The following is an 18,248-nucleotide window of genomic DNA, read 5'->3' as shown; positions in this document are numbered from 1 at the left end:
CAACTCATTCGGCACAGCCCATTCGCCACCACCTAGAACCGGCCAAAAATTCGACACGCGAAGGATGAAGGCCAGCTGGCCTTCAGCAAGATTCAGTGTTTAAGACACACCACAATTTTCACCCACTTTTAGGGGGGGGGGAGGGGAGTGCATCTTAAGCTCCGAAAAGTACGGTAATCTCCAAAATACAACACACATAATTGTTTCTCCCTCGTCTGTCCAATTACTGAGATTGTTGGAAGCTGAAATCAAAAACTTTCTTTGTTGTAATGCCTGGAAGTTATTTGATAATGGGATTGCTCTACCAAAGGCCACAGTCTTAAGAGATGAATGGAAAACTCACAAATTCACAGCACATATGAGAAACATGGAGCACAGTCAATGAAGCTTGCCTGCCAATACTTACAGTCTGCATTTTTTAGCGATTGTTTCTTTTTTGAAGGCTTGGAGATGACTTTGATCCGTTTACTAAGGAAAACACCGATATCGTCGCTATTGCCATAGAACATTTTTACGGATAACATGAAGTGCTTTCGCTTGTCAGAGTCTGATATGTACAAAGTTTTAGCTGTGCAATAGTTCTGTGGATAAAAAGGGACAGTAGTTTAGTATTTTCCAATGAAGTACCGTTAAAGGTAATTATGCATAGATATACCAATCTGAAGTTTTTAGTACTGTGTTTTCCCAAACGTAAGAGAGGATCTTATTTTCTTTTGACCTTCAAAATAAGCACTGGCCTTATTCTCGGGGAGGTCTTATTATTTTTGAGGTGCAGGAAGGAGAGGAGAGCTCCACCTCTAGGCCACTGCACCACTCTGTCTCATAAATCTTGTTATGTTGTATTAATACAGTGATGTTGATATAATTCATTACATTCTTTAGGCATCTTTATACAATTCACTCTGCGTGAAACAAAAGCAAATATTCTCAGTGCGGTATAAATCATTTGTTCATTATAAACTAGGATAAAACAATAGCGCTGCCTTATTATGAAATGGTAACAGGAGACTCTGCGTTCTTGTCCTGCTTTAGGTATGAAAATCAGCTAGATGACTTTGGGCTAATCATTCACTCTCAATCCCTCACCTCAGAGAGGTCAGGGGAACAGGAGGAAGGAAGGAATATTAGGGATGCTCAACACCCTGAGTTATTTATAAAGACAATAAAGGTGGGGATTAAATAAAAATAAATAAAATAGCATCCCTATGAAGTTACTAGACCAATTCGTTATTGTCAGTGGTGAAATCATGAAGTCATATTAGATCAAGAATTCTCTCTATCATGTAATGTTTAATAATCTCTGCAAAAGAAGGAACAGTCTCTCGCCATGAAACTATTTTTATCTTTCCATTTTCTCTGATAAACAGGCAATTTCATTTTGCTGAGAGAAACAAAGCCAGCAATGTCAGAAGATGATTTCAAACAGGATATTTAGTAATCTAACTCCCTTTCAGTGAGTAAAAGCAAGGAAAGTAGTGTTTTCTTTTATTAGCCAGAATGTTTGCACATTTATCAGCATCACCATGACGTATGTATTTTTGTTCAACAAAGGAAGTTCAGCATATAGGTACAGATAATCCTCGTTTACTGACTACCCTCAGCCAATGACTATTTGCAGCTCAATGGTGGTGAAAAAATAAACTGTACCCAATGTCCATATTTACAACCTTGGCAATGTCTCTCTCTCTGGCACATATTCACCTACAATCAGTTAATACACCCGATCCTGTTTTAATCTATTTATCTCAAATTGCCAAATCAAGCTATCACTTTCCAAGCTGCTTTTCTCCACAGCACAAAGTGCCAACTTCAAGTTAACAAACTCAGCTCTGTAACCTTAATTAGCTGATTAGAGCCCTCCAGCTGATAAACTTTGCCTGACACTGACAAGACCCTAATCAGTTTCATGATTGTTTGCCCCTAAGTAGTTCACAGGCATCCTGCCAGGAAAACATCTGGCACTACTTCATTCATTTGATGTTTGTTGTGTGCTAATGTGTACACATTAGAATGTGCAGAAATGAATAGACTAACATTGGCAATTAAGGAGAAAGAACAAACTGATGATTATCAGTCCCTTTGGGGAGAGGGGGCGGTATAAAAGTCTAAATAAAAGTAAAGTAAAGTAATTTATATGATATGGGAAATGTTTTATCAATGGTTAGAGAATAAAAAAGGAAATTGGAAATAAAAGAAGGTAAGAAGAAGAATAGAAAATATATTAAGATAGAGATAAGAATAAAATGACAATTTTTAGTATGAGTATTATGATAATAACTATGTTTAATCTTATTGTATTGTATTTTTATTAGAAGATTTGTTAAGAAGGAAATGAAGAGCTTTACAATATTTAACTGTTCAATGTATTATAATTTATGGAAGAATGTTGCACATAAATATTTGTACCCAGACGACACACTGCTTATGGAAAGATGGGACTGTTTATATTTTTTAAATTGAAAAATCAATAAAAAACTTAATAAGATTTGTCCTTTTACCCGGTTTTCTTGTGAGTCGAGCTTTAAAACCATCCCCACCATTTGGGCTCACCCAGATGTTTGGGCCGATATCCTGAGCTGTGGTAGGGCAGTGGTTAGAATGTAACATTGCAGGCAAACTCTGCATTCAACCGCCAGCAGTTTGATTCTTCACTCAAAGAAGGTTGACTCCTCAGCCTTCCATCTTTCTGAGGTGGGTAAAATGAGGACTCAGATTGTTTGGGGGGGCGGGGGGATATGCTGACTCTGTAAACTGTTTACAGAGAGATGTAAAGCCTAAGTATTATTGCTATCTCCTGATGCTGCAAAGCAAAGGAAAGCTGAAGTAAAATCATAAGGGCAGTTGTGTCCGTGCGATTTTTCACTCAGCAACCACTCTGCTTAAAGATTGAGATGCCGGTACAATTGCAGTCACTAAAGAAGTATGAAAACAGGGTTTCAAAAAAAATCTAACGTGTTTCCCTGAAAATAAAGACAGGGTCTTATTTTCTTTTGACCTCCGAAATAAGGCTTGGCCTTATTTTCGGGGAGGTCTTTATTATTTTTGAGGTGCAGGAGCCAGCAAGCGTGATCACCTCATCACAGCTGCTGTGTTGCAATATTTTCAGGGAGGGCTTATTTTAGGGGGAGGGCTTATTTTAGTGCATGTGCTCAAAAGCCCAATTGGGCTTATGATTTGGGGAGGTCTTATTTTCGGAAAAACAGGGTATGAGACCATCTAATTATTAATTTTTTGCATAAAAGCAGGATAAAAGCCAAAAGATACTCAGTGGCTACGAATGAACAGAGAAGGTGCAAATTTAATACACTGGCGCTTTGAACCGATTTATTACTCACACTGACCATGATATATAGGTAAACCGGTTCGCAAACTATACACTACATTCAACACACCTTTCCTTCCAAGTTTAACTGCTGCATCTCTTGGTCACTATTTCCAATCCCAATAAAGGCGCATGGTTGAGACTCTTGCTCGGAACAGCCATCTCGCTCCATTTGTTCTTTTTTTTTCTTCCATCCACTACCCATAAGATAGACGCACGGAGGAGGGCAAAAAAATCTGAAGACAAAAGAGCAGAATGTTAGGTTCACCTGGAACGGACGTTGGTCTTACCTGAACGTCCATTTTCGGAGGATTAGAGGGAGGGGTAACCACGTGGGTATTATCACAGCCTGATTGGTCCATAGACTGAGAGAAAGCTGATAAAGGCTCCTGCCTTCCCCTTTACTTCCCAGTTTCCTCGAAGACGAAGGTTTTACAGCACCTGCAGAAAGGAAGCACAAGAAGACCCAGGAGCCTCCCTGCCCTCCCCCGGCCCCAGCTAACTACCTAGGGCGGGAAGTTACCCCTCACTCTAATCCTCCGAAAATGGACGTTCAGGTAAGACCAACGTCCGTTTTCCGGTGGATTCGAGGGAGGGGTAGCCATGTGGGACATACCCAAGCTACGTCCCAGGGAGGGAAAACTAGGGCCCCGGGGGAGGGTCAGCCACCACCCTCTGTAGGACCCTACGACCAAAGGACGCCTCCGCGGAGGCAAAGGAGTCCAAACGGTAATGGCGAATGAACGGAGTTGGGGAAGCCCAAGTGGCAGCCCTGCAAATGTCCTCAAAGGGAGCCCTGGTTGCCCATGCTGCCGAGGTGGCTGCACTCTGAGTCGAATGGGCAGTGATACCCGATGGGGGAACCCTATCCGAAGCCTGGTAGGCCACCTCAATGGCCTGGCGAATCCATCTCCCTATGGTAGCCGAGGAAACCCTAGCCCCAAGGGACCCCAGCTGAAAAGAAACAAACAGGGCCTCAGACCTACGAACCTCCTCCGTCCTCCGGAGGTAGACTCGTAAGGCCCGGCGAACATCCAAACGGTGCCAGAGGCGTTCCCTTTCGTGGGAAGGAGCTGGGCAAAAATTAGGGAGAACAACTTCCTGAGCCCTATGAAACGGGGAATTCACCTTCGGGAGAAAGGAAGGATCAAGGCGGAGAACCACCCTATCCAGGTGAAAGATACAAAGGTCGTCCCTGGAAGACAGGGCGCCTAACTCTGAAATGCGTCTAGCCGACGTGATGGCCACCAGAAACGCCACCTTGAGTGTCAGCAGTCGCATGTGCACCGACCTGATAGGTTCAAAAGGAGAACCTGTAAGGGCTCTGAGGACCAGGGGGAGATCCCAAGTGGGAAATCTGTGAACGGGAGGGGGGCGAATATTAGAAGCCCCCTTAAGAAACCTTTTGATAAGCAGGGAGTGTGAAAGTGAAAAGGACCCCTCCCCCTTCAAAACCGTGGCTAGGGCGGCCACCTGCCTGCGCCGAGTATTGGGCGCTAGGCCGCCCTCCAGACCCTTCTGCAAGAAGTCTAGGAGATTAGCCACAGAGGCCCTGGTGGGATCTAGGCCTGACGGTCTGCACCACCTAACGAAGGCAGACCAGGTGGAATTATAAATCCTGGTGGTGGAGGGACGCCTAGCCGCCTCCAAGGTCTCGATGACATTGGCGGACAGGTGGGCCTCCCTCAGGAGCAGCCGCTCAAGTGCCAGGCGGTCAGGTGGAGCCACTGGGGCTCCGGATGTATCAAGACCCCCTGGCACAAGACAACCTCCTCCCGAGGAATCCTCCATGGTTGGGACACCGAGAGGAGCACCAGGTCTGCGAACCATGGTCTCCCGGGCCAGTAGGGAGCCAGGAGGATGACCTGAGCCTTCTCTAACACTACCTTCCTGATGGTCCCTGGGATAAGGGGAATGGGAGGGAAGGCATAAAGAAGGCCCTGAGGCCAGCGGCTCTGGAGCGCATCCGTCCCTTCTGCTAACCGGCACTGGAAACGGGAGAAGAATCTCGGGAGCTGTGCGTTGCGTGGCGTGGCGAACAGGTCCACCAGCGGGTCGCCGAATCTGTGGCAAATCTTCCGGAACAGCTGTGGATGGAGACTCCATTCGCCGTTGTCAAGTGTCGCACGACTCGGCCAATCCGCCTGATGATTGGAGACTCCGGAGATGTGTTCGGACACCAGCGACTCTAGATGCGTCTCCGCCCACTCCCCCAGTCTCAGCGCCTCTAGCCAGAGAGCCCGGGAGTGCGTGCCCCCCTGACGGTTGATGTGGGCCTTCGTGGCAATGTTGTCTGTCAGAAGTAACACGTGACGACCCCGCACAGTCTCCTTGAGGTGTTGTAGGGCCAGACGTGCTGCCTTCAGCTCCAACCAATTGATGTTGTGTCGGAGATCCGATACGGACCAGCGGCCCTGCGCCATCCTGGTCCTCACCAGCGATCCCCAGCCGAACAGGCTGGCGTCTGTCGTCACCTTCACCCTGTCCGGTTCCCAAAACGTGTTGCCTCGATCTAGGGCAGGAGACAGCCACCACTGGAGAGACGCTCGGACCGATGCAGGAAGCTGCAGAGACCTCAGGGAGTTGCTCATCCTCTTCCTCTGGTAAGGGATCAAGACCCACTGCAATGGCCGCAGATGGAGCCGGGCCCACGGAACCACGCCGATGCAGGAGACCATCTTGCCAAGTAGCTGAGACAAGGTCAGGATGGAAACTGACCGACTTCCGCGCACTCTGGGGAAAGCTGAACCATCCCTGTCCCTGAATCTATCACCGTCCCCAAGTGTAAGATGCGTGTGGACAGGGTGAGATGACTCTTGGGGAAGTTTATGGAAAACCCTAGGGACTGAAGGCACCTGATGGTGAACTGGAGGTCGAGGGTGGCCTGGGACAAGGATTGTGCCTGTACCAAGACATCGTCCAGGTAGCATTGGAGCCTCACCGGCTTTGAGCGCAGGTGAGCCGCCAATGCCAAGACCTTCGTGAAGGTGCGTGGCGCTGAGGCCAGCCCGAAGGGTAGAGCCCGGTATTGAAAATGGCGGTCCCCGTGGGAGAACCGCAGGTATTTCCGGTGGGCTGGGAGGATGGGGATGTGAAGATAGGCCTCGGTCAGGTCGATCGAGGCCATGTAGTCCCCCCGCCTGACCCCTTGGAGAATGGACCTGAGGGAAGACATTTTGAAGCGTCTGTAAAGGAGGTACTGATTGAGACGCTTGAGATCTAGAATCGCCCTCCAGCCCCCCGAACTCTTCGGAACCACGAATAAGTTTGAATAGTGTCCTAACCCGCGCTCTGCGGTTGGAATGGGTTCGACCGCCTGAATCTCGAGGAGATATGCCACTGCGAGATCCATGAGTCGACGCCTTTCCGGGTCGCGAGAGGGGTTGAAGGTTCTGAACAAGTTCGGAGGGGTGGAAAGAAACTCCAGTCTTAGGCCGAACCGGACGGTGGCCCTGACCCAGGCGTCTGTGGTAACTTCGTCCCACTGATCCGCATAGTTTGCCAGACGGCCGCCTATGGGAAGACCCAGATTCGAGTCATTTCCCTCTGCGGAAGGGGCGGCCGCCCCCCCCCCCCCCCCCCACGAAAGGGCCGCCTGTTCTGACCCTGGAACCTGAAGCGGTCATGGTAATAAGGGCGGGAGAACTGCCTATCTGATCTAAAGGAAGAGAACCTTTGCTGCTGATCCTGTTCCTGAGCCCTGTAAGGAGTTCTACGGTAAGGAGTGGGTCTGGACTCTGCCTTCTTGGCATTGGAGGGAAGGACCTTCTTCTTATCTTTATTCTCTATCAGAATAGGATCTAGGGCCTCTCCAAAGAGATTGGTGCCCGCGAAGGGGGCCCCCGCCAGACTCCACTTGGCTTTATTGTCAATCTGCCAGTTGCGAAGCCACAACAGGCGGCGGGAGGTGACTGAAGTGGCCAGGGCACTAGAGGCGAATTTCATCGCATCCAGAGTGGCATCGGCTGAAAATTGAGAGGCCGCTAAGATTTTAGTGATGTCCTGATGGAGACGCTCATCCTGAATAGGAGTGCGTTCCTGCAGCTTGTGCAACCACATTACCGTGGCCCGGTTAAAGTAGGAGGCGGCCGCCGCCGCCTTAACAGCCCAGGCCGAAGCATTAAAGTTTTTTCTAAGAGTAAGCTCCGCCCTCTTGTCCTCTGGTTTCATCTTATCTGCTGCATCTCCAGAAACCATGGGAGAAGAGGAGACCAAAGCTGCAACTGGGGTGTCCACCGTGGGAAGCTGCAAGACCTTGGCAAAGGCTTGCTCCATGTTATAGAAACGACGGTCATTGCTGCCTGGATTGGAAAAATTAGAAGGGCGCGCCCACTGATTTTGGACCGCCTCCAGAAACAAAGGTGGCGCAGGGATCTCTGCCTTATTGGTGGCTGTGTTAGAGAACATAGCCATGTCAGGATCCCTGGGCGGTGGAACCATGGGGTCACCAGTACCAATCTTGGTGGTCTTACGAGCCTTACTAAGCAGAGGCTTAAACATAACTGGGGGAAGCAAGGCCGAAGAGGAGGGCTCCTCCGGAGGAGCTGCATCCTCATCCTCCGAAAACCCCAAATCATTATAATTTTCCTCCCCTCGGGTAGAGGTTTCACTCACCACTGATGGAGAAGAAGCTCTAGAAAGGTGGCGCCCGAGGGATCTGCTAGAGTGAGAAGCCCTATCCCTCTGAGCTATGCCTCTAGTGATAGCAGCCGAGATAAGCCTTTTGATGCTTTCAGGAAATATGCGGCTTTTTAAAACGCCGCTCCACACACAACTTTTACTGCGGAGGCTCCTCTGCATTAACGAGACTCCGCATGCCTCAAAACACGCGCGCGTCCCTTTAAGGGAGCTGGGACGGCGCGGAATCGAATTTTTGCTGCTCCAGCAGCAGCAGGCGGCTAACGGGGCTCTTCGTGCACTTTTAACAGCGCCAGAACGGCCAGCGGCGGTTTCCCGGCTGCGGTAAGTTGAATCCGACACCCCCGCACCCCGGGGACCAGTTCGAATCCAATGGCCCACGGGGGGGGGAGGCGAGGCTGCCCCACGGGGCCCTCCCCCAGCCGCTTGGACAGCAGAACTGTCTCTGGGCCGCAGCCTAATTTGGAATTTACTCAGCACTAGGACCGAAAGACTGAGAGGAAACTGGGAAGTAAAGGGGAAGGCAGGAGCCTTTATCAGCTTTCTCTCAGTCTATGGACCAATCAGGCTGTGATAATACCCACGTGGTTACCCCTCCCTCGAATCTACCGGAAAATGTGCATGCCCTTTCAGAGCGAGATCATTGGTATCCAGCACAAAATGCCATTTTAGAAGGAAAACGCACCAAAAGGAAAGAATAATTCTTAAAGATCCAACTCATCCTGGGCACCCTTTTTTTGGGGGGGGAACTATTACCATCTGACAGACAGTACAAGATAATAAAAACAAGGACAAATAGGCTGAAAAACAGCTTCTATCCCAGGGCAGTAACTATATTGAATTGTACGGTATAGGGCAATATGAATGCAATATCAGGGGGTTTTCAATTCAATTGTATAGAACCGTGATGGCAAGCCTATGGCACGCTTGCCACAAGTGGCACATAGAGCTATTTTTAAGGGGAAGGGAGGTGTTGCACTGTCAACTGGCCAGGGCACATGCGCATACTGGCCAGCTGACTTCAGCCTTCTTTTGCGGCCATTTTTCGCCGTCTGGAGGCTTCCTTGAAGCCTCCAGAGTGCAAAAGACCAACCCTATGGGCAAACCGCAAGTTTGGGAACTGACTTCCAGTTTGCTCGTAGGACCGTTTTTTGCCTCCTGAAGGCTCCGAAGGGCAAGAAACAGACCTATGTAGAAACCAGAAGTTTTGTTTGTTATTTCTTCTGGCTTTTCTAATAAATGAAAAGATTTCTCTTGTGGTAGATTTGGAATTAGTGGGAAGGTAGTGCCTTTAACTCCACATGAATATTTACCAACTAGGCCTTTGAGGGTAGACATGTGTTCTTTTAAAAATTAAAATATTTAATCATGGCTCATATCTAATAGTTGTTTTTAGAACATGTATATTCCTGAGAATGTTTGCACTGCATTTTGAAAAATTAGATGATTATTATATCTTTCAACTCTAGACAGCAGACTAAAAAGCAGAGACATCAGCCTGCCAACAAAAGTGCATATAGTCAAGGCTGTGGTTTTCCCAGTGGCAATGGATGGCTGTGAAAGATGGACCATATGGAAGGCTGAGCGCCAAAGAATGGAGGCCTTCAAACTCTGGTGCTGGAGAAGACTCCTGTGAGTCCTTTGGACTGCAAGGCGAACCAACCGGTCAATCCTAGAGGAGATCAACCCTGACTGCCCTTTAGAAGGCCAAATCCTGAAGAGGAAACTCAAATATTTTGGCCACCTCATGAGAAGGAAGGACTCACTGGAGAAGAGCCTAATGCTGGGAAAGATGGAGGGCAAAAGAAGAAGGGGACGACAGAGAATGAGGTGGCTGGATGGAGTCACCGAAGCAGTCGGCGTGAGCTTAAATTGACTCCAGAGGATGGTAGAGGACAGGAAGGCCTGGAGGAACGTTGTCCATAGGGTTGTAATGGGTCAGACACGACTTCACAACTAACAACATCTTTCAACTTATAGATTTTTAAGCTACAAAAATGAGGGGAAACAATTTGAAAGAATGTCAGTAAGAATTTAATCTAAAGTATTACAACTGAAGCAGTTTCCCCAATTCCTGTAACCCAGTTTTGCTTAGAGAAACCAAGAAAAGACCCAGGCAAGACCTTTATTGTCACTTTTTTCTGTTGAACACACTGGCGTACATTAAATAATGAAATTCTGATGCATATACAGTACAGCCACTGTTTTTTAAAAATCTACTTTGTTGTAATTTATTTGGCTGATAAAAATGTATGCTTGTTAAGAACTTATATTAAATGGTCATTAGATGGTGTTCCACCCAAGGGGTGAATGTAACAAAAACGATTTAAAATAATTCAGAGCAATCTTTGCATTGCAAAATCTTAAGGTTCCTGAACAGTTACTTTTCAGGATTTTTTTAAGCTAGTTTGTCAACTAATACTGTAGAAATGAAAAAGAACCTTAAAATCGTGTAGTGTATTTTAAATTTTTACAACACAAAATCCAGAAATTTTACACAATTCTTTCTAATCTCATTAAAGGTAAAGGTTCCCCTTGCACGTATGTGCTAGTCATTCCTGACTCTAGGGGGCGGTGCTCATCTCCATTTCAAAGCCGAAGAGCCAGCGCTATCCGAAGATGTCTCTGTGGTCATGTGGCTGACTAAATGCCAAAGGCACACAGAACGCTGTTACGTTCCCACCAAAGGTGGTTCCTATTTTTCTACTTGCATTTTTACATGCTTTCGAACTGCTAGATTGGCAGAAGCTGGGACAAGTAACGGGAGCTCACTCCATATTATGCAGCTCTAGGGATTCAAACCACCGAACTGCCAACCTTTCTGATTGACAAGCTCAGTGTCTTAACCACTGAGCCATCGCGTGCCTTATAATCTCATTACCTTCTTATATAAAACTTGCCCTGCAGGCTTCCGAGCCAGGAATTCTAGGAGTTACAATCTATGACATCCAAATAGAAAAGGATTGTTGAAAGCTGCTCCCTTCATAACTTTTTTTAATTTTAATTTTCAATTGCAAAATAGCCCAGTGCATAATTCAAGATACCCGTCGTTACCTTTTTTCGTTTCCATAGGATTTCTGAGCCACTTTTGCATGAAGTATTAGGACTGTTTGATCACCGCGCTCCTTTAAATAGTTCCTCATAGCTTCCCTAAGAATGGAAAAATAAAGGCCATCAAGTTCATAAAAAAACAATTTATACAGGTATCTTTTAAAGCACCCCAAAAGGCTGACATTGCCATGTGTCTGAACTACGTACAGCTCAGTGGTGGGTTCCAGAACCCGGTGTGAACGGTACAGTGCAACGGGGGCCGGCGTCCACATGAACGCGAGCAGAGCGCGCATGCATCCTTACCTCCTGTGACGCTACGCGACACCTCGACGCGCCAGCTGCTCAGCGGATCGTCGCACAGGTGCCGTACGCTCCGTGCACGGAAGCCCCAAAGAGCACAAATACAGGTAAGGAGGGCGGGTGGGCCCTCTGGAGCAGCAGTGTACCAGAATGGTACCCATTGCTCCCAGCAGGCACTGGTACGGCCGTATTGGAGCATACAGCCTGCAACCCACCACTGGTGCAGCTGTATCTCTCTCATCAGTCCTGACAAAGCTATTGGGGCTCTCTTTGCTCCAAATTCTCACGGCCACCTTGTCATTCCACCCCACCCAGCCCCTTATGACCATAATTTTGGGCTCAATTACAGTTGTCAACAAGTCAAGGACTACCTGTAGCGATCAGGTTGATTCCCACCAGTGTCAATGGACTGGCTACAGTTGAGAGATGTAATATTAAGGGGTGCCCCACAATTCAATGTAGAGAAAAGTAAAGTCTTACACTTAGGCAAGAAAAAACAAAATTGCCCATATAGACATGGTGAAACCAGACTTCTTAATAACAGTAACTGTGAGAGGGATCTTGGAGTCTTAGTGAACAACCATTAAATATGAGCCAACAGTGTGTGTGGCAGCAGCCAAAAAAGCCAATGCAATCCTAAATTGCATTAACAGAGGGATAATAGCAAGATTAAGTGAGATACTAATACTCCTCTATAAAGCCTTAGTAAGACCACACCTAGAGTACTGCATCCAGTTTTGGTCACCACACTATTAAAAAGATGTTGAAACTCTAGAAAAATACAGAAAAGAGCAACCAGGATGATTAGGGGACTGGAGACTAAAACATATGAAAAACGGTTACAGGAACTGGGCATGGCTAGTCTAGTGAAGAGAAGGACCAGGGGAGACATGATAGCAGTTTTCCAATATTTGAGGGGCTGCCAAAGAGGACGGGGTGAAGCTATTTTCCAAAGCACCTTAAGGCTAGATGAAGAATAATGGATGGAAACTGATCAAGGAGAGATTCAACCTAGAAATAAGGAGAAATTTTCTGACAGTGAGAACAATCAATGATGGAACAGAAGTTGTCTTCAGAAGTTGTGGGGAGCTTCATCACTGGAAGCTTTCAAGAAGAGACTGGACTGAAATAGGGTATAGGGTCTCCTGCTTGGGCAGAGGGTTGGACTAGATGACCTACCAGGTCCCTTCCAACTCTGTTAACCTATAATCTTTGTAGTAACACATATGACGATCCTGGTCTCCACGTTTTCCATAAAGGATCAAAGTAAGGAGTAATATTAGCAGCTTTCTGAGGGTGCAGGTGAAGCTGCCTACTCCTGTAGGGAGAACGACAGAACTGAGTTTAAAAGCCAACAGAACAGATTGCCTGCTGTCATAGCAATGAGGGCTTCAATGATCCCTCTTGCGTTTCCAGAGAGGCAGCGGATATTATAACACACAACACTGGGGAAGAGGCCCACTCTAGGTCTGAACACAAGGCCTGAACCTTACCTGGTGAGCCGCTTAGGTGGAGGTCGCTCACCAAATTTCCTGTAGGAAAAAAGAAAAAAAAAACAAGTCATGAATTACAAAATGGTCATGAGATACAAGCAAAATGGTGCCAGCGTATGCCAACTTGACTGTGGACTCTCTCTTTTCTCCATTCCTGACCTGTTTTGCCTAAGACCAAGCCAGGAGGATAGAAGCTAAAATATTTTTCAAAAACTGTTCTTTCTCAGTGACCAATTTACCTGATAATAATAAAAGCAAAGATAATAGCAATAAGAATAGGCACCCTTGGGGGACAAAATATCACAAAGTATCTAGATCAAGGGTCTCCAACCCTGGCGACTTTAAGACTTGTGGACTTCAACTCCCAGAGTTCCTCAGCCAGTAAAGTTGCCAAGGTTGGAGACCCCTGATCTTGAGCACCATTCAAACACCAGTTACCATTGAACAAATCCTCAATTACAAAAGTCAGCTTTACTTGGAATGGCTTATGTCCAGCCGAAGCCCAAAGACGACACAATGAGATCCAATCAAGTCGAGTTCTTTATTTGCTTACACCTCACAGACAGAATCTTGACAGACTATAACTATAACAACTAACTTAATAGATATACCCTGGGAGATCCTAGTGTGAGGCTATCCTGAATCTTTCCCACATTTCCTCATCCAGTTCAGGACTGTGTAGTAACATCTTTTGGGCGCTCCCTTGGTATGTGCTGCTTCCTCCCTTGGAAGCCACAGAGCTATGGTTGACATTAAACAGCCCCCAACACACACACACACATACTCCTTCTCCACCCGCATAGCTTCCATCCTACAACATTTAATATTATTAAGCACCATCATCTGCCTATCCCAGATCTATAGGAAGAACTCGACTAAATGCCAAATCTAAACATCTGGATGATTGTGTGAGCAACCATAATAAAAAACTCCTATGGTATAGAGCAGTGATGGTGAACCTATGGCATGCGGAGCCATTTGTTAGGGAATGCAAGACGTTACCCTGTCAGCTCCAGTGCGCATGCACAGGCTGGCCAACTGACTTCAGCCTTCATTTTTGCCCATTTTTTGCCCTCCGGAGGTTTCAGGGAAGCCTCCTGAAGCCTCCAGAGTGCCTGGGGGGTGGGGGGAGGCAGTTTTCGCCCTCCCCAGGCTCCTAGAAAGCCTGGGGAGCCTGGGGAGGGCGAAAAACGGGTCCATTGCGCGCCAAAAGCAGGAGGAGGGTGGGAGTTGCGTAAGCATGTGAGCCATCACTGGTATAGAGGGACGCGATGGCTCAGTGGCTAAGACAGTGAGCTTGTCGATCAGAAGGTCAGCAGTTCAGCAGTTCGAATCCCTAGTGCCGTGTAACGGAGTGAGCTCCCATTACTTGTCCCAGCTTCTGCCAACCTAGCAATTTGAAAGCGTGTAAAACATGCAAATAGAAAAATAGGCACCACTCTGGTGGGAAGGTAACAGCGCTCTGTTCGCTTTTGCCATTGAGTCATGCCGGCCACATGACCACAGAGACATCTTCGGAGAGCGCTGGCTCTTTGGCTTTGAAACAGAGATGAGCACCGCCCCCTAGAGTTGGGTACGGCTAAGACGCATGTGCAGGGGAACTTTTACCTTTACCTATGGTATAGAGGTGAATGTGTTGGCCTAGAAACTAGAGAGTGTAAGTTATAGTCTCATTTTAGGCATGAAAAACCAGTTGGGTGACTTTGGGTTGGGCCAGTCCAACCCACCTCACAGGGTTGTTGTTGTGGGAAAAACAGGAGGAGGAAGGATTATGAAAAAGGGTGTTGGTACTTACCTGAGACGCCTCTTCTCCTAGGGTGGAGGCAGCATCCAGGCTGGGTTAACCTTCATCCACTCATCTTGAGGACTGAGTCTGGTAAAGTTGTTAAGCCATGCCCCTTTTGCTAGGCAGACCCAGCTTTTGACTCAATCCCTTGATTAGGACGGCTGCATCATCGCTTATCTCCGGTTGTTTTAAACAAATTGTGATTAATCTGTAAATTGTGGATTGTGAGTACTTGGCTGGTTTCAGGGAGAAAAACGTTAACATCAGCGCCCCTACAGCACTAAGGTCCTTGCAGGGACCAGGCATTGGTGGTCGAAGCCTCTAAGCCCTGTCAGGGCACGTAGGCTGGTATTGAGGCAAGGGTGGCCATAACTTTGAGAACAACCTCTTATTGCCTCGCTTTCGCACTGCGGGCTCAGAGGGGGGCCACTTCTTGTCATTGACCCAGCCTGGATGCTGCCTCCACCACTAGGGAGAAAGAAACCTTTATGAAAAAAAAGGGGGATTAAAATAATCTTTTTTTAAAAAAATTAACTTAATTAAATCACAATTGGACTTAATTATCATTTTTAAAATGGGTACAGATTAAAAGAAATGGGGGTTGCCAGCTGCCCATCCCTGTTAGAACTCAAACCATATCAGGTAGTTTCACACCAAAAGTTCAGCCAAAGCACATTAGAGCTCGGCATAAAATACAACCTTCTGCCGACGTCTGAAATACATTATTATGGCTATGAAGAGTAGGATATTACGTAGATGCTATTGCTAAAGATAGCTTGCAAGGAAACACAATCCATTTATCATGCATAAATGACAGATGATTAAAGAAGAAAATCAATCTCCCCACAAAATCAACTTCTGAGAAAGTAGCACATAACTATTACTAATCCTAATTGAAGATTAAAAGGTAAAAACACTTTGGTGCAAGTTCATCTGGTGACTTCATTTATTCAGTGTCTAGTCTTATAGAAATTGTCTCCCACCCCTCCGGCTTAGCATTCTAAGTAACAATCTGGAATGTGTCAGGCATTATCTCATTTAAAAATTAATCAGGATTAAGATTAGCTCTACTTAGCATCTAGGTTTAAGGTAAAGGTTCCCCTCATGTATATGTGCTAGTCGTTCCCGACTCTAGGGGACAGTGCTCATCTCTGTTTCAAAGCCAAAGAGCAAGTGCTTAAGGTGGTCTTTAAGGAGACGTCTCCGTGGTCATGTGGCCAGCATGACTAAATGCCAAAGGCACACGGAATGTTGTTACCTTCCCACCAAAGGTGGTTCCTATTTTTCTACTTGCATTTTTACATGCTTTCGAACTGCTAGGTTGGCAGAAGCTGGGACAAGTAACAGGAGCTCACTCCGTTACGTGGCGCTAGGGATTCAAATTGTTAAACTGCCAACCTTTCTGACTGAAAAGCTCAGCGTCTTAGACACTGCGTCCAAAGAATAGTAGATATCTAAAAACCAGCAGAGATTTCACAATTCTATTACTTTTAATGTACCAGCCAGCCAGTTAAAAAAAAAAAGTCTGGTTACCTAGAGAAACCAAAGGAATTGTTTATCCTCTTCATTCTATGGTAGGACAGAATGCAAGTGACTTTTAGGTTGCTATATTTCAGAGAGGCATCTTGGATGCCCAGCCAGGTATAAATTGAGGCATCTGGGTATGCAGCAGAGCAAAATGGTACTATTTAACAATTCAAATGTGTATAGGTAGTCCTTGATTTATGACCACAGTTGAGCCCAAAATTTCTGTTAGCAAGTGAGACATTTGTTAAGTGAGTTTTGCCACATTTTGCAAACTTTTTTGCCACAACTGTTAAGTGAATCACTGCAGAATATCCATTCCATTTACATGGGTTTCCTTTCTCCTTTCCTTTCCCCCCTTCTTTCTTTCTTTCTTTCTTTCTTTCTTTCTTTCTTTCTTTCTTCTTTCTTCCTTTCTTTTTCTTCTCTCCCTCCTTTTCTTTCTTTCTCTTTCTCTCTTTCTTTCTCTTTCTTCATTCCTTTTTTTCCCTCTCCCTCCCCCTTTCTTTTTCTTTCTTTCTTTCTTTCTTTCTTTCTTTCTTTCTTTCTTTCTTCTTTCTTTCTCCATTCCTTTCCTTTTTCCTTTCTCCCTCCCCTTTTCTTTCTTTCCTTCTTTCTTTCTTCATTCCTTTCTTTTTCCTCTCTTCCTCCCCTTTTCTTTCTTTCCTTCTTTCTCTTTCTCTCTCTTTTCTCTTTCTCTTTCTTTCTTTTTCAAATTTAAAAACTGCTAACCTTCCTTAAAGTGGGGCTTTGAGCAATGTAGAAAAAAAAAGATTCCTGCTCAAAGAGCATGTGACAATCATGTCTAAGTTGGCCTCTGTCTTTAATGGAAGTTACTCCTGGACATAAAACCACTGAAGGACAGCAGACAGAATACTTAACATTGTAGTGGGAAGATCAGGTTTCAGTTTCTCTTAAATCACAAGGAAACTTAGTGGTCTGAGATCAGTAACTCATTTTCAGATGAAAAGACATCACATTAACATTATTCTTGTAGGTGGGGAAAAACATATGAATCTAATACATTCTGCCCTGAAGTCTTTAGGATGTTTAGCAATTAAAGGAAAGATGTCCTTGCATCATTTTTCTATGAGCATACATCTGATATAAATGTAGCAAAAATTCCTTCAATTTTTCAAAAAAACCCTTTATTAATTTGCTGTGAATTCTTCTCTTTCACATCCAACAATGTCTTTCGAGGGAGGATTTACAGTCACAGACTTTATCTGGCTTGGAGAGCTGCCAGGCCAATATCTGCAAACTTGGCAAGGAGTCTCAGAGAGGCATGAACCAATTAAGTGAACTAATTGTCTCCTGCAAACTCCACTCCCCTTTCGCTCCTCTTTTATTTCCTCTGGGAAAGGCCATTCATCATCCACCTGTGGCCTTACTCCCAAGTCGACCCCCGTTCTTTAGCTGTTCCCTTCGTCTGGCAACTCTGTGCATGTGCACACTGGGAACAGGCTCCAGCTGTTTGTCTGCTTCACTGATGTCTGACTCTGAAGGCACCTGATAGCTGTCAGACGGCTCTGGCCCCCTCTCTGCCTCTGACACAGAGCCCTCATCAGAGCCTTCCCCAGACTCCAGGAGTGGCCTATGTTCCTCCCCAACCTCCTCACTGTCCGTATCTCCTGCCAGCTCTGCTGGGCCACAACAGATCATGTCAACTCAATCATTCCATTTAAGTTCAAGGACAGGCAAAACTGCCCTTCACAGAACTTTTAAAGGAAAGGATTTCCCCCCTTTTTACTACAAACAACTTAAGAAGTTCAAGGTTCCCTTTACAACAATGGCTTCAGAACACTCATACAATATTACTAACTTTAGCTGATTTTTTAAAAAAAGCTTTCAGTCTCTCCTCTCCCCCACCCAAAGTCCAATAATTTCCAGTGTTATGCTATTAAAAGTAGCCCATTCAGTTTTGGTCACCACGATGTAGAAAAGATGTGGAGACTCTAGAAAGAGTGCAGAGAAGAGCAACAAAGAGGATTAGGGGAGTGGAGACTAAAACATATGAAGAACAGTTGCAGGAACTGGGTATGTCTAGTTTAATGAAAAGAAGGACTAGGGGAGACATGATAGCAGTGTTCCAATATCTCAGGGGCTGCCACAAAGAAGAGAGAGTCAAATTATT

The 18,248-nt window shown here is 45.9% G+C and overlaps 1 protein-coding gene across 2 annotated transcripts in view; it reads right to left on the bottom strand.

Annotated features, from left to right (window-relative positions):
- RBPJ (recombination signal binding protein for immunoglobulin kappa J region) overlaps window positions 1-18,248 on the bottom strand; it is a 47,065-nt gene that overhangs the window by 11,816 nt on the left and 17,001 nt on the right. For both annotated transcript variants that reach the window (XM_081958919.1, XM_081958918.1), the window contains exons 2-5: window positions 12,805-12,843; window positions 11,015-11,110; window positions 3,393-3,558; window positions 407-581 (exon numbers count right to left, since the gene is read on the bottom strand). In XM_081958919.1, coding sequence (XP_081815045.1) covers window positions 407-581; window positions 3,393-3,558; window positions 11,015-11,103 — 430 coding nt within the window. In that variant the 5' untranslated portion in view covers window positions 11,104-11,110; window positions 12,805-12,843. The remainder of the gene's footprint in view (window positions 1-406; window positions 582-3,392; window positions 3,559-11,014; window positions 11,111-12,804; window positions 12,844-18,248) is intronic.

Source organism: Natrix helvetica (genome assembly GCF_964273705.1).
Source record: "Natrix helvetica genome assembly, chromosome: 7".
In the NCBI taxonomy this organism is placed as follows: Eukaryota; Metazoa; Chordata; class Lepidosauria; order Squamata; family Natricidae; genus Natrix; species Natrix helvetica.
The sequence above is the reverse complement of the archived record's forward strand: the minus strand, read 5'-3'. Positions and strand labels throughout refer to the sequence as shown.